Consider the following 14,163-nt stretch of genomic DNA (forward strand, 5'->3'; position numbering starts at 1 on the left):
TGCTGGCCCTTACAGGAGTAGGACACTAGGCAGGAAAAATCTTTACCACGCCTATAGGGCATTCCCTGGGGGTATACACCCACTTACTCTGCTATAGGCATTCAGTTTTTTTCTGCCTAGTCAGGAGTAAGGACCTAGTTCCCTGCTGGGTTTTCGGTCCCAACATCTTTTTTATGTAAAAAGAGAACCTTTTGTCTAAATATTTATTTTTTTAGCTAGTTATGTTCCTGTGAGAACTACAATCAACAGCCAGACTGGGCATCGGATTGGATATTCTAGATCCCCATTGTCTCCCAGTCTGGTCAGCGAGCGTGTGCAGGTCGCAGCTCCGCGCTAGGCCTCGCCACGACATAGCCCCACTGGCTGGCCCGTGAGTGAAACACCTCACCAGGATGCACATGACCTGGTTTGGCTTGAGTCGCAGCATATCCCTTGGCCGTCAGCACCCCCACCCCGGGTGGATAGGTGCTCTGTTCAGATTGGTGCCCACCACATATTGCTTGTGGTCTCGGGGTGGACGTGGGCCCCTCCCTGGGATGGTCGGACCCTCGGGTTACTCCCCATCCCCCATCGCCCTCCCCCCTTGTGGGGTCCTTAGGGACCATCCCCCATTGACCATCCGAGGCTCCCCCTGCAGACCGTTTTGTGCGGGTACAGTTTTGTATGGAGTCCATTCGCACGGTAGTGGCGTCCCTACACCAAGGAGACCTTTTGGCCACTATCGATATCACGGATGCCTACCTTCACATCCCTATTTAAGCTGGACTCCAGCATTTCCTTTGCTTCGCTGTGGGCGAGGAGCATTATCAATTTGTGGAATTACCCTTTGGTCTCGCCTCCACTCCCAGGGTCTTCACCAAAGTGTTGGCTGCTGTATTGACATTACTACGACAGCGGGGGATTGCAGTACTGGGGTACCTGGATGATCTCCTCTTAGAAGCAGACTCCCATTCAGCCCTGCAGGCCGACCTAACCATCGCTGTACAGACTCTGCAAGAGTTCAGTTGGAACATCAATTTCCAGAAATCTGCTCTAGTCCCATGCTCCAACCTGGATTATCTGAGACTGACTCTGAACTCCGCTTCAGCTAGGGTGTTTCTTCCTCTGGAAAAACTGAAAAAAATTGCAGAGGGCGATTCGCCTGCTGTTATCCAGCTAACTGTCCTTTTTATGGACTTGCATGCGAGGGCTGGGCCTGATGGTGTCTACCTTCGAGGCGGTTCTGTTCGCACAGTTCCACATTAGACCTCTGCAAAGAGAATTTCTTGTTAAGTAGAACAGGGTTCCAAAATCTTTGGACTATCTGATCCTGCTAAGCCAAAAACACGAAAAGTGTTCTGCTGTGGTGGCTCCGCTCCCTGGCTCTATGTGAGGGCAAGTCATTCCTTCCCCTGTATTTGACTGTGGTTACCGCAGATGCCAGCCTGTCCAGTTGGGGGGGGGGGGGGGTACTTAGAAAGATGTATGTCCAGGGGACCTGGACTCTAAAGGAGTCCAGACTACCTATCAATATTATGGAACACAGACCAATAAAGCTTTGCTTGATTCACTGGACAAATCACCTTCGAGGGTGTCCGGTTCGGATTCAATCAGGCAATGCCACTGCCGTGACTTATGTCAATCATCAAGGGGGCACCAAGAGTGTCCTGGCGGCTCGAGAGGTGGCCTAGATCCTAACATGGGCAGAAAACTTTTTTCCAGCCCTATCCGCCGTGCATATCCCCGGAGTGGAGAATTGGCAGGTGAATTACCTGAGACGTCAGGTGTTGGATCAGGGAGAATGGCCCCTTCACCCAGAAGTGTTTCATCTGCTGTGTGTCCGATGGGGGACTCCCGATGTGGATCTGTTTGCTTCTCGGCTCAACAGAAAGGTACAGAGGTTTGTAGCCCATTCTCAGGATCCTCTGGCAGACGCCAAAAACACACTAGTGGCTCCTTGGGGACAGTATCGGCTGATCTATGTGTTTCCCCCACTAAAACTGCTGCTGAGGCTTCTGTGCAAAATAGAGGTGGAAGGGACTCCAATAATTCTGGTGGCCGCAGACTGGCCTCGTTGGTCTTGGCACGCTGATCTGGAGAGATTGGTCGCTGATCCTCCTTTGAGACTTCCTCTCGGGCAAGATCAGCTGTATCAAGGGCCGATCTTCCATCCTGCTTTTTAGTCGCTGGCCTTATCAGCGTGGCTGTTGTAAGCCAGGTATTGAAGGATAGGGGTCTTTCTGACTCTGTGATTCCTACACTTTTGAAGGCCAGAAAATCTACCTCTCGGAAGATTTATCATCATACATGGAAGTTGTACATTGCATGGTGTGAATCCATTAAGGTGCATCCATGCTTTTTTTCAATGGCTCGGATATTGACTTTCCTCCAAAGAGGGGTTGAGCAGTGGTTGGCCTTGGGTACTATCAAAGGCCAAGTGTTGGCTGTAGCTGTGTTTTTTTTCAACGCCCTATAGCCACGTATTCTTTGATTCGCACTTTTATTCAGGGTGTTCGCCACATAGCTCCCCCGATACGGTCCCCGTTGCCTCCGTGTGATCTTAAACTGGTACTGTCAGTTCTTCTGAAACCTCCTTTTGAACACATTAGGGAGATTAATCTGCCTACACTGTCACAGAAGGTAGCCTTTTTAGTGGCTATTACCTCTGCACGCAGAGTGTCGAAATTGCTATCCTGCCGCTCACCTTATCTGGTGGTCCACAGAGACAAGGTGGTACTTCGACCTAATCAGTCTTTTCTTCCTAAGGTGGTCTCGGATTTCCATTTAAATGAAGACATTGTGCTACCTTCATTAAGTCCAAGCATCCTAAAGGATTTTCCTTGCATTCCTTGGATGTGATTTGGAAAAACAGGGTTTACCTGGCGGCTACTGAGTCCTTCGGAAAATCAGACTCGGTTTTGTCCTCACGGACGGACCTCCGAAAGAATTGGCTGCATCTGCTGCGACCATATCCAAATGGATCAGGCGGGCAGTGGTACAGGCTTATTCAATTAAGGGTCAGGTTCCACCTTTCCCTGTAAAGGTGCATTCTACTAGGGTGCTGAGTGCATCTTTGACTTTTCGTCATCAGGCGTCAGTGATACAAGTTTGCAAGGTGGCAACTTGGTCGTCTGTACACACATTCACAAAATTCTACAAGGTATATGTGTTGGCATCTTTGGATGCTTCTTTTGGCCGCAAGGTTTTTGCAGGCTGCTGTCTAAAAGAGAATTTATTCCCTTTGAGGGTGTATGTTGTTTCTAGGTGAGCTCCAGTTGTTCCTGGTTGAGCTCCATGTTACCTGTTTGGCTAAGTTTAGCCTTTGGGAATTACGTTCCTTTCTGCATTGTCTTCCCACCCCTCATGTTAATACTGCTTTGTGACATCCCAATGGTTAAGAAGAATATGGAGCTGCGTCAGTCAATGAACAATAGAGAAAAGGATTTTACAGTAAGTCAAAAATCCATTTTTTTTTTGTTTGTTTCTCTTTGTTTTTTTTTTGTTTTTTTCTTCTTTAATTTTTTTCCCCAGTCTTCACTCACCTTTGATTTGCAGAAAATTCCTATTGAAATGAAAGAAGCTCCTCTCAGTGCTCTAAATGGACCTCAGATTAAAACCGCAATATGCATTTTTAAGGCCTTATGCACACATTAGGGGCATGCAACTTACATTTTATTTCTATGGCCAGGAAATCCATAGCCCCAAACATAGTCACATAGCCCAAACAGGAAATGAGAGGAGATCCCTACAAATTAAGAGAATCCTTTGGGGACCCCCAGGTCACCAGAATTAGTTTTCCCTTCCCCTAGACAATGCCCCTCTTAACTTTTCTGAGGGACAACCCAAAATTTAGGATTTTCTATTTCTTTTTACTTTCATTGATAATGGTAAACGGGACATATAGGGAGGGTGAATCTCCCTAATGGGGGGCAACAGAAGGCAAAATAAACGGACAGGTATTCTTATCCCTCTCCGCTCTATCCTAGACTAAAAAAAATTCCCTTTAGTTGTACTTAAAGTCAGCCATACATGGATCAAAATTCAGCCAGTTCAGTAGAGACCAACTGAATTTCGATCCATGTTTGAGCAGGGAGGTTGTACAGAAGTCTATCTACCAATTGAATTCCCAGTCAGGTTTTACTCGCTCGATTAGCACCGCAAGCTATAGCTAGCAGTGGTGATCAGAGTATTCTGACAGCAGGAAAGTCCCCACTGTCAGAATACAATATCTCTGGGGAGGATTCCCCCATCCACACACTCAATGGTTGAACAAAAAAAAACAAAAATCTGCCTCAAATATGGGTTAGGTGCTGCAAACAACTGCTTATAGACATGAATGGCTGTACGCAAGAAGTCTGCATCCTGGGCATTCATCTCTGGCCATATACTGCCCTAATCCTTATTACTGTTAGATGCACAGTCAAGACACAGCTGCTGTCAGCCTCTTTGACAGGCTGCTGGCAGCGGGGCTGGATGGAGCACTTGTGACCTCTGCCTGCAGCTAAATGGCAGAACACAATGTACTGTGTAATGTAATGGGCTACTTGAATAGAGAGTTTGGAAATGAAACCCTTGTGTTTTTTTTTTTTTTTTTTTTTTATGACCATTTTCCTCTCGTATATATTGTGGTTGTCTATAAACATTTACTGAAACAGGTCCTTTCCACATTTGTTTCTTTAGAAAAAATTGTTATTTTTATTTCTGTTTTTAACCTGGGTAAACCACCAACATGTAATAGTTGTACTACAATATTATAGTGATCATTTTATTTTCTTCTACTGTAACCTGAACCATAGGAGTGTAATCTACATTGTGCTGCCAGTTTGTATACTACAGCATTTCCAGGTGGCAGACGGGTATAAAATGGAATTTCACTAATGCAGCACTGCTCTTTTCTCCCAGGATACCGCTAATCAAGAGCGCAGAAAGATTGATGAACTAAAACTGGAAAACAAAAAGCTGGAAAAACAAAAAGCAGATTTGACGGCTGGATTTAAGAAACAACTCAAGCTTATAGACATTTTAAAAAGACAAAAGGTGAGCATGTTATATACCCTTTTTCTGTTTGTAAACCAAGCTGTGTTCCACTGTGTACTGTCTGCATCTAAACCTACACATATAACATAATTCCACTATAATTACAGAGAAAAAATTACCCTTAACGAGAAAATACATGAGGAAAATGTATGAAGATCTCCTAGCATATTGGGTATGATGCCTAGTATGGCATTACAGTCAGCTGCCCATACTTCTCTCGTTTGTCTCCTCTTAGAGAATGAAGGAGGGAGGACCAGTTATTCCTCGCTATATGTATCCTGGCTTTTTTATAGATTTGGAAAAAATATGGAAGAGTTAGAACTTCTGCAAGGTTTTTATTATCGCAATTGTCACAAATATGTTACAATTGTCCGTCTCCTTTTAGGAACTTTTTTTTTTTTTTTTTACTTCTTGTTCTGGTTACTGGAAGTTAGGCGAAGGGTACCTATATAAACTATATCGTCAAAAGTATTATGACCCCTGTCTTTACACGCACATGAATTTCAATGGCATCCCAGTCTTAGTCCATAGGGTTCAATATTGTGTTGGTCCACCCCGTGCAGCTTTAACAGCTTCATCTCTTCTGAGAAGGCTGTCCACAAGGTTTCGGAGTGTGTCTATGGGAGTGTTTCTTCCAGAAGCGCATTTGTAAGGCCAGGCACTGATGTTGAACGAGAAGGCCTGGCATGCAGTCTCCACACTAATTCATCCCTAAGGTGTTCTATTGGGTTGAGGTCAGGACTCTGTGCAGGCCAGTCATGTTCCTCCACCCCAAACTTGCTCATCCATGTCTTTATGGACCTTGCTTTTGCACTGGTCCAAATCATTTGGTGGAGGGGGGGATTATGGAGTGGGGTTTGGGGATGGCCCCTTCCTATTTCAACATGACTGCGCACCAGTGCACAAAGCAAGGTCCAAAAAGACATGGAGGAAATTGGCCTGCACAGAACCCTGACCTCAACCTGATTGAACAACTTTGGGATGAATTAGAGTGGAGACTGTGAACCAAGCCTTCTCATCCAACATCTGTGCCTGACCTCACAAATGTGCTTCTGGAAGATTGGTTAAACATTCCCATAAACACACTCCTAAATCCTGTGGACAGCCTTCCCAGAAGAGTTGAAGCTGTTATAGCTAAAGGGTGGGCCAACTTAATATTGAACCCTACAGGCTAAGACTGGGATGCCATTCAAGTTCATGTGTGTGTAAAGGCAGGTGTCCCAATACTTTTGACAATATAGTGTATAACAGTAGAAAACGCAAATACTCTACTCTAATAGAGACTGCTCTTTTGCTGTAAAATTAGGATTTTGGATTTAACGGTATAATTGATTTCTTGGAGTACATCACAGGAAACCGAGGACTTAACTCCCAAAGCCATTAATATTATGCTGGCACCTTCGGGTGAAATGGACTGGCCAAAAAAGGCAGCAGTCTCCATCTAGGCATACCCCCTTCTAGCTCAGATAAGTCTCATTTTTGTAGCAAGTATTGAGGAACAGACATGAAGGGAGAGAGGTAAACCAACAATCCTAATTTTTTAATCGTACATAACAGAACACATATTCATGACTACCTGGAATGTCCCAAAGCAATGAGCATGAGGGATGAGCAACACAGCAAGAAGGCCAAACATGCCCAAAACCCTTAAACAACAGGAACCCCACTTCAAAGCTTCCTACAGAACATTTTGCCCAAAACTGGCATAACTTAGTAAAGGCAGTCTTACAAACTTGAACAACAGAAGCTTAATGCTGAATCACCCAGAAAGTACTTGCACTCCTGGTGGAATGGACCTTGACAGGGAAAGGAGGAGTCTTGCCCTTCGTAACATAGGCTTGAGAAATTAGCTTATTAATTCACCTAGAGTTAGAGGATTGAGAAGCAGTCTGATCCTTGCAAGGACTCTCGAGTAGAACAAAAAGGTAATCAGAATTTCGAAATAAAGCTGACGACTTGATCAGTTCTAATAACATCCAAAGAGTGACACATTTTCTCCTTAAGATCCTTAGGATTAGGACAAAAAAATGTCAACACCGTGTCCTGTGGAACGAAGACACCACCTTAGGTAAAATATAGGACTAAACACTACCTTATCCTGGTGACGTACAGGCAATGTTCCTTGCAGAAAAGCACAGCCAACTCTGAGACCCTGTGAGCCAAAGTAATGGCAACAAGACATTCTTACAGGTCAGGAGCAACGAGTGAATCTCTCAAAGAGTTTTAAAAGGAAAAGTCTGCAAAACACACAAAACCATATTAAGGTCCCATAGTGACAAGGTAGGTGGATGCGCACAGTGGAACAATTCATGTGAAACCCTGCACAAAGGCTTTTACAAAAGAACGAGTCTCTGAAACAGAACAACCAAGGCCAAGATCTGTCCCTTGAAGGAATTTAAAGCCAGAGACATATCGACATCAGACTGGAGAAAAAACAAAATGCACACCACAGCATACTGTCAGGGATAAAACTTACCAGACTCACACCAAAAAAAAAGCTTTGAGAATAGAAAAAGAAAAGAGGGCGCACTGGTCTAGTCTAGATCTATTGAAATATATAATTACAATCATAAAGATGTCTACTCGGTTGCTCGAATCAAGGAACCTGGGAGTAGGGGATCCTGGATGAGACCCCTCAGGCTGACGTGCTTCAAAGGACTGTCCTGCTTCTTCAAAGCCTAGTTTGAAATGGCTTAATTCACAGTACTTATACCCTACAGACACACCCACAAAGTGAGAGCTATGACCCCTCCCATGGGATGGAATGAGGGAGGACTTAGAGTTGAAGTGAAGTGCACCACCCAGATGAACACCACAAAAATACACAGGTAGATAGGCAGCTGCCAGGTGAAGGACAAATGCACATGCTGCATTATGATACAGGAACCCCAACAGTCAAAATCAACACATCTGTACTACACTCCAAACGCTAGCAATGAGTGACTACATCATTAAATAGCAAAGAGCTAGAGGATCCAGAGATGTTAACTGTATTATGAACATTGTATCACTGTATGTGCACTTACCACAACGACGCAACCTACATGCAAAGCGCTGAGTAAATTGATAGTGCCATATAAGTACCTGAAATAAATAAATTAAAAGTGTATAAAAAATAGTATAAAAGCAGGAAAAGAGAAAATGCTTGGGGGGCCCTAAAACACTGGATAGAATCAGGGGCAAGCACAAAAAATAGGGGAAATGGGATTTTTATGCCCAGGGAATCCGTGCCAATCAAAGGGGGGGGGGGATTAAAAAATGTACTCAGGGGCAAAGCCTATATTGGCATCATATGTTACTCAAAAAGGACCAGAAGTTTCCCTAAAAAGGGGACAATGATCGATGTGTGTGTGTGTGTGTGTGTATATAATATAGTTTAGTGGTCGACCGATATTGGTTTTTTGTTGCCGATACCGATATTTTGATCAATGCATATCGGTATCGGAATCTGGCGCCAGTACCTGGAAGTGATGTAATGACATCACGTCCGGGTTTTTGCATGGAGAAAACTGATCGGAGCCGAATGCGGCTTTGATCAAGTCTTCGGTGGCCATGCAGGCTGGTTTCCCAGGTCTCCCGGTGGGATGGGAGACCCATGCGAGCCACGGAAGGCAGTGGGAGGGGGGGACCTCCCCTCCCGCTCCTTGTAATGATAACCAAGCGGCTTCTCAGCCACATCGGTTGTCATTACAAGACAGCTGACCGTCGGCTATGGATGCCGGTATTGGGGTGATGCCTCTAGCTGCAGGCATCACTCCGGTACAGGCACTTTCCCAAAATATCGGCAATATTGGTCACCGTGGTGGCCGATTCCGATATATCGGGGAAAGTGCAGATTGGCCCTCGATTTATCGGCTTTAACGATAATCGGTCGATGCCTAATAAATATATATATCGGCCTACTAGGGGGCATCCCCATGCACAAATGGTGGGGTTGGTATCCAAATATGGTGGTACATTTTACTGGAGGTTGACTATCCTGCCTTGAGAAGGATAGGGATTCCAGAGTCCGAAATACCCCTATCCCTCAGGAAGTTGTCTTTACCAGCCAAGTCATCAAAGCCAGCGACCATGAAGCAGGATGGAAGATTGCACCCTGTCTGATCTGAAAGAACCCACAGCTCATTCACCAAGAGGTAAACATGATATTGACCTGACCAGGTCAACATGATATTGCCATGAAAATTTCTCTGTCGCTCATTGACAGACGTAGTCCTCTTTGATTCTCATCAATAGGGTTATGCTGCCTCCGCAGGAGTAGGACTAGGCAGAAAGAAAAACTTTCTGGCTCCACCCTAGGGGCAGTCCCAGAGGGTATATCCTCCCTCTCTCTGCTACAGGGAATCAGTTTTTTTCTGTCTAGTCAGGAGTAAGGACCTAAGTTCCTTGCTGGGATCTTTTGGTCCTGGCAAGATTTTTTTAGAAAAAAATATTTTTTAGGTAGTTTCTCCAGTTTTTTTCCTGTGAGATCTTCAAGCAAATTACGCCGGATCTGGGCGACGGGCTGGATGTTGAGATCCAGTGGTCACCCCAGCCGGCCTACGAGCGCGCGCAGACCATAGCATCACGCTTGGTCGGCCGCGACAAATTCAAGTAAATATGCGGGACCGGGCGACGGGCTGGATGTTGAGATCCAGTGGTCACCCCGGTTCAGCCTACGAGCACGTGCAGACCATAGCTCCGCGCTGGGTCGGCCGCGACAGAGTCCCATTGGAGGGACTGACCTTGCGAGTTAAAGGTCTCGCTTGGACGCCAGGAACCAGAGAGTCAAGGCGTCCGGATTGGTCAACAGCCCCCCACTTCGGTGGAGAGGGTACTGTGAAGAGAGAGTGCCTGTTGGTTCGGTATGGTGAGTAAATGTTTCCCTTTCCTCTCTATGAGGCGTTTTGGGATATGGGCCCCTCCATACATGGTCGGATTTTTTCTGACACTAAAAGTCCCCCTTGTAATGTTAAAGTTCACATATCCTCAGTGATAATGTGCTCGGTGGGCAGCGGACTTGGTTTGGGAGCTAACATTCTAAACCAGCAGGCTTGGTTTGTGACTGACTGCAGTATTACAGCATACATAGGAGGTATAAGCCTACCTTGACTGTAGTGGACCTCCCGCAGGTCGATAAGCCGCTATTAGCTTGGCATGCAGGTTGCTGTGCTGGGAAAACGCTACTTCGGCAATCCGCCGCCATTTTGCTGTAGACCAGGTACACGAGCGTCCGCAGGTCACGCCGGCCGCCATTTTTTTGGAGTCTACTGTCTCCTGCATGGGGGCGGCCATGTTTGAAGTGCCCAGCTAACCTCGAGGAGCAGCTGGGAACGCCGGAAGGCGTACACAGGGGGCGGAGCCACTTCCTTCTACCCGGGAAAACGAGCACAGTACTTCCCAGTCTGCACAAGACAAACGCTGACTGCAGTTGATAGGAAACTTCTCTGCATCGGGTGGTGAGCCTTTGGGGTCCCTCTCTCTCTCTGTGGGGGTCAAGAAGCAGGTACACTGAGGGGCGCTATTGCGCTAGGGGGATACAGATAAAAAAAAAAAAAAAGTTTTTTTCTGGCAAGTGTCCTGGATTAACATGGACCCTGCCACACATGTATCTCCACCTGATCCCCTCGAGGTGTCTGCAGGATCCTCCAGCACCCCGCTTACTATTGAATCATTGTCAGCTATTATGGAGACCTTTTGTATCCCGGGTGGAAGTGGCTTGTCAGGGACAGGGCGCAAGAAAGCGACCCCCGCCTACCCCCATTTTATCTGAAACTTCAGATTCAGAATCTGAGCCTATTCCTGCAGTTGCAGGTACCTCATCTGGGATTGGTGTCTCGGGTACTGTCTCTTCAGACAGTGAGGAGGATGTTTCGGCATCAGCCATAGCCCGAGAGGAAGCGTTGGTAAACGCACTAATTGTATCTGTCCAAGAAACCTTAAGATTACAGGGTACACCATCGGAAGTAGCTGAGACTGAAATTCCCTTTGGTACTAAAAAACGCATCAAAGTGGCGAAGGTATTTCCATTGCCCAAATGTTTTGGCAATCCGATCAAAGAAGAATGGAGTCTGCCAAAACGCACTTCTGCTATTTCCAAACGCATTAGCAGGCGTTATCCGTTTGAGGAAGCCCTCATTAAGAAATGGACAGAATCACCGGTGGTGGATTCACCAATTTCTAGATTAAATAAAGCCACGGTCATTCCATTGGAAGACGCTCCGTCTTTTAAGGATCCGGTGGATCGCAAGATAGAAGCTATGTCTCGCGCCATGTTTTCCTTGATTGGATCAGCTTTCAGACCAATAATTGCTATTGGGCTGGTTTCGCAGACTGTAACTGAATGGACCAAGTGGTTACGCCAGGACTTAGAAGAGGTCCCTCAGGCGGTATCAGATTTGTTGGAACAGATGATACAGGGGTTACAGTTTGTGTGTGAGGCGGCGTTAGACGCCACTCCATTATTGGCGCGAGCATCAGTTTCAGCAGTGGTTCTCAGGCGTACACTGTGGCTAAAAGGTTGGTCAGCTGACCAAGGTTCCAAAAAAGCATTGGCTAATCTCCCTTTTTTAGGAGAACGTTTATTCGGAGCCAACTTAGATGAGATTATTAAGGATCTCACGGGAGGAAAGAGCACTTTTTTACCGCAAAGTGCTAAGGGTAAAGGACCTCGTCAAAGACGGGGGCCTTCTTTCTCCGCTCATAAGAAATTTTTTTGTCCCACGGGTGAGAAGACTAAGTCCTCCAAAGCTCCTTCGGGAGGTTTCAGGGGACGTTGGTCGGGCAAGCAAAAGTCCGACTCTTCCAGACCTGAAGATAAGACTACTAAAGCCTGAAGGTGCGCCCCCACCCATAACTGGGGTGGGGGGACGTCTTCGCCGGTTCTCTGATCCATGGCTTTCCAGAATCCCGGACAAATGGGTTTGCGAAGTCATAAGGTCAGGGTACAAGATCGAGTTTCGATCTCTCCCACCGGCGCGATTCTTCCCTTCCAATATCCGACTATCCCCGGATCGTTTAGAAGATCTGCGGAGAGCAGTCACGGATTTACTACAACAAGGAGTGGTAGTCCACGTTCCTTGGGCAGAACGCTTTCAAGGGTTTTATTCAAACCTATTTACAATACCCAGGAAAGAGGGCAAGGTGCGTCCAATTCTGGACTTAAGGGCACTCAATTCCTTTGTCAACATAAGAAAATTCAGGATGGAGTCCATTCGCACAGTAGCGGCCTCCCTGCATCAAGGGGATGTCCTAGCGTCCATAGACATCAAGGACGCCTATCTTCACATTCCCATTTACGCGGGACATCAGCGGTTTCTACGTTTTTCCGTAGAAGAGAACCACTATCAGTTTGCGGCGTTACCTTTCGGTCTCGCCACGGCTCCTCGGGTCTTCACGAAGGTGTTGGCCCCAATGTTGGCACTACTGCGTCAATGAGGCATATCGGTTCTAGGTTACCTAGACGATATTCTGCTTCATGCAGAGTCTCCACAGACCCTGCTACAAAACATAGAAATTACTATGATCTCTTTACAGGAATTCGGGTGGCTGGTGAACCGGCAAAAGTCATTTCTGGTTCCCACCCGGAGGCTCGAATATCTGGGTCTAATTCTAGACACATTCAGGGCAAGAGTATTCCTTCCGGTAGGGAAACTCCGGAAGATTCAATCAGCAATTCAGTTGTTACTATCCAACAGCTGGTCTTCTCTTCGGACTTGCATGAGGGTTCTGGGGTTGATGGTGGCTTCCTTCGAAGCAGTCCCATTTGCCCAGTCCCATACCCGAATTCTTCAGGAAGAGATTCTTCTCAAATGGAATCGGAATCCGGAATCCCTGGACAATCGGATCCGATTGAGCGAACAGACCAGGGAGTCTCTGGTCTGGTGGCTTCGATCTCCGATGCTCAGCCAGGGGAAGTCATTTCTGCCAATATATTGGACGATTGTGACCACGGATGCCAGTCTATCCGGATGGGGAGGAATTCTCTGTCAATTATCCGTCCAGGGACTTTGGTCCCCGGAAGAATCCAGGTTACCGATAAATGTATTGGAACTGAGAGCGATCAGACTTTGTCTGATTTACTGGACCGAGCAGCTCCAGGGCAGCCCGGTTCGGATCCAGTCGGACAACGCCACGGCCGTGGCTTATGTCAATCACCAAGGGGGCACCAAGAGTGTCCGGGCGGCCAGGGAAGTGGCTTGCATTCTTCGCTGGGCGGAACGGTTTGTTCCAGCTATCTCTGCGGTGTTCATTCCGGGGGTGGAGAATTGGCAGGCAGATTATCTCAGCCGTCAGACTCTGGATCAGGGGGAATGGTCCCTCCATCCAGAAGTTTTCCACCAGTTGTGCCTACGTTGGGGCACCCCGGATGTGGATCTGTTGACATCTCGATTCAACAGGAAAGTACGGAGATTTGTGGCTCGCTCCCGCGATCCTCTAGCAGAGACCGCAGACGCACTGGTCGCCCCGTGGGGACAATACCAGCTAATGTATGCCTTCCCTCCTCTCAGGTTACTGCCAAGACTTCTTTGCAGAATAGAGGGGGAAGGAATTCCAGTAATCCTGGTAGCTCTGGACTGGCCTAGTCGAGCTTGGTACGCCGACTTAGTCAGACTGGTGGCGGACGTCCCGTGGCGACTTCCTCTCAGGGAAGACTTACTGTCTCAGGGACCGATCTTCCATCCTGCTTTACGATCGCTGGCTTTAACGGCCTGGCTATTGAGACCCAGGTGCTGAAGGACAAGGGATTGTCAGCTTCAGTTATTCCTACTCTAGTTAAAACAAGGAAAGCGACTTCCAGAAAGATTTATCATCGCACATGGAAGTCCTACATTGCATGGTGTGAACCTCTGGGGTTCCACCCACGTTCCTATTCGGTTAATCGAATATTAGCCTTTCTGCAACAAGGGGTTGAGCAGAAACTGGCCTTGAGCACTATCAAGGGTCAGGTTTCAGCATTAGCTATCTTCTTTCAGAAACCTTTGGCTACTCATTCCTTGGTGCGGAATTTCATCCAGGGGGTGCGACATCTGGCTCCGCCAGTGCGCGTGCCGTTACCACCCTGGGATCTTAATCTAGTATTGTCGGTTCTTCAGAAACCTCCCTTTGAAGATATTAGGGAGATTCCTTTACCTACGTTGTCCCAGAAGGTGGCCTTCTTGGTGGCTA

The 14,163-nt window shown here is 46.9% G+C and overlaps 1 protein-coding gene across 1 annotated transcript in view; it reads left to right on the forward strand.

Moving 5' to 3' along the window:
• Positions 1-14,163, forward strand: part of TEX9 (testis expressed 9) — a gene marked incomplete at its 3' end in the record, with an annotated part of 129,874 nt that overhangs the window by 92,539 nt on the left and 23,172 nt on the right. Inside the window, exon 11 of the mRNA XM_082254930.1 lies at positions 4,882-5,016. Within this exon, the coding sequence (XP_082111056.1) occupies positions 4,882-5,016 (135 nt within the window). The remainder of the gene's footprint in view (positions 1-4,881; positions 5,017-14,163) is intronic.

Source organism: Pelophylax lessonae, assembly GCF_965119305.1.
Source record: "Pelophylax lessonae genome assembly, chromosome: 4".
Taxonomy (NCBI): Eukaryota; Metazoa; Chordata; class Amphibia; order Anura; family Ranidae; genus Pelophylax; species Pelophylax lessonae.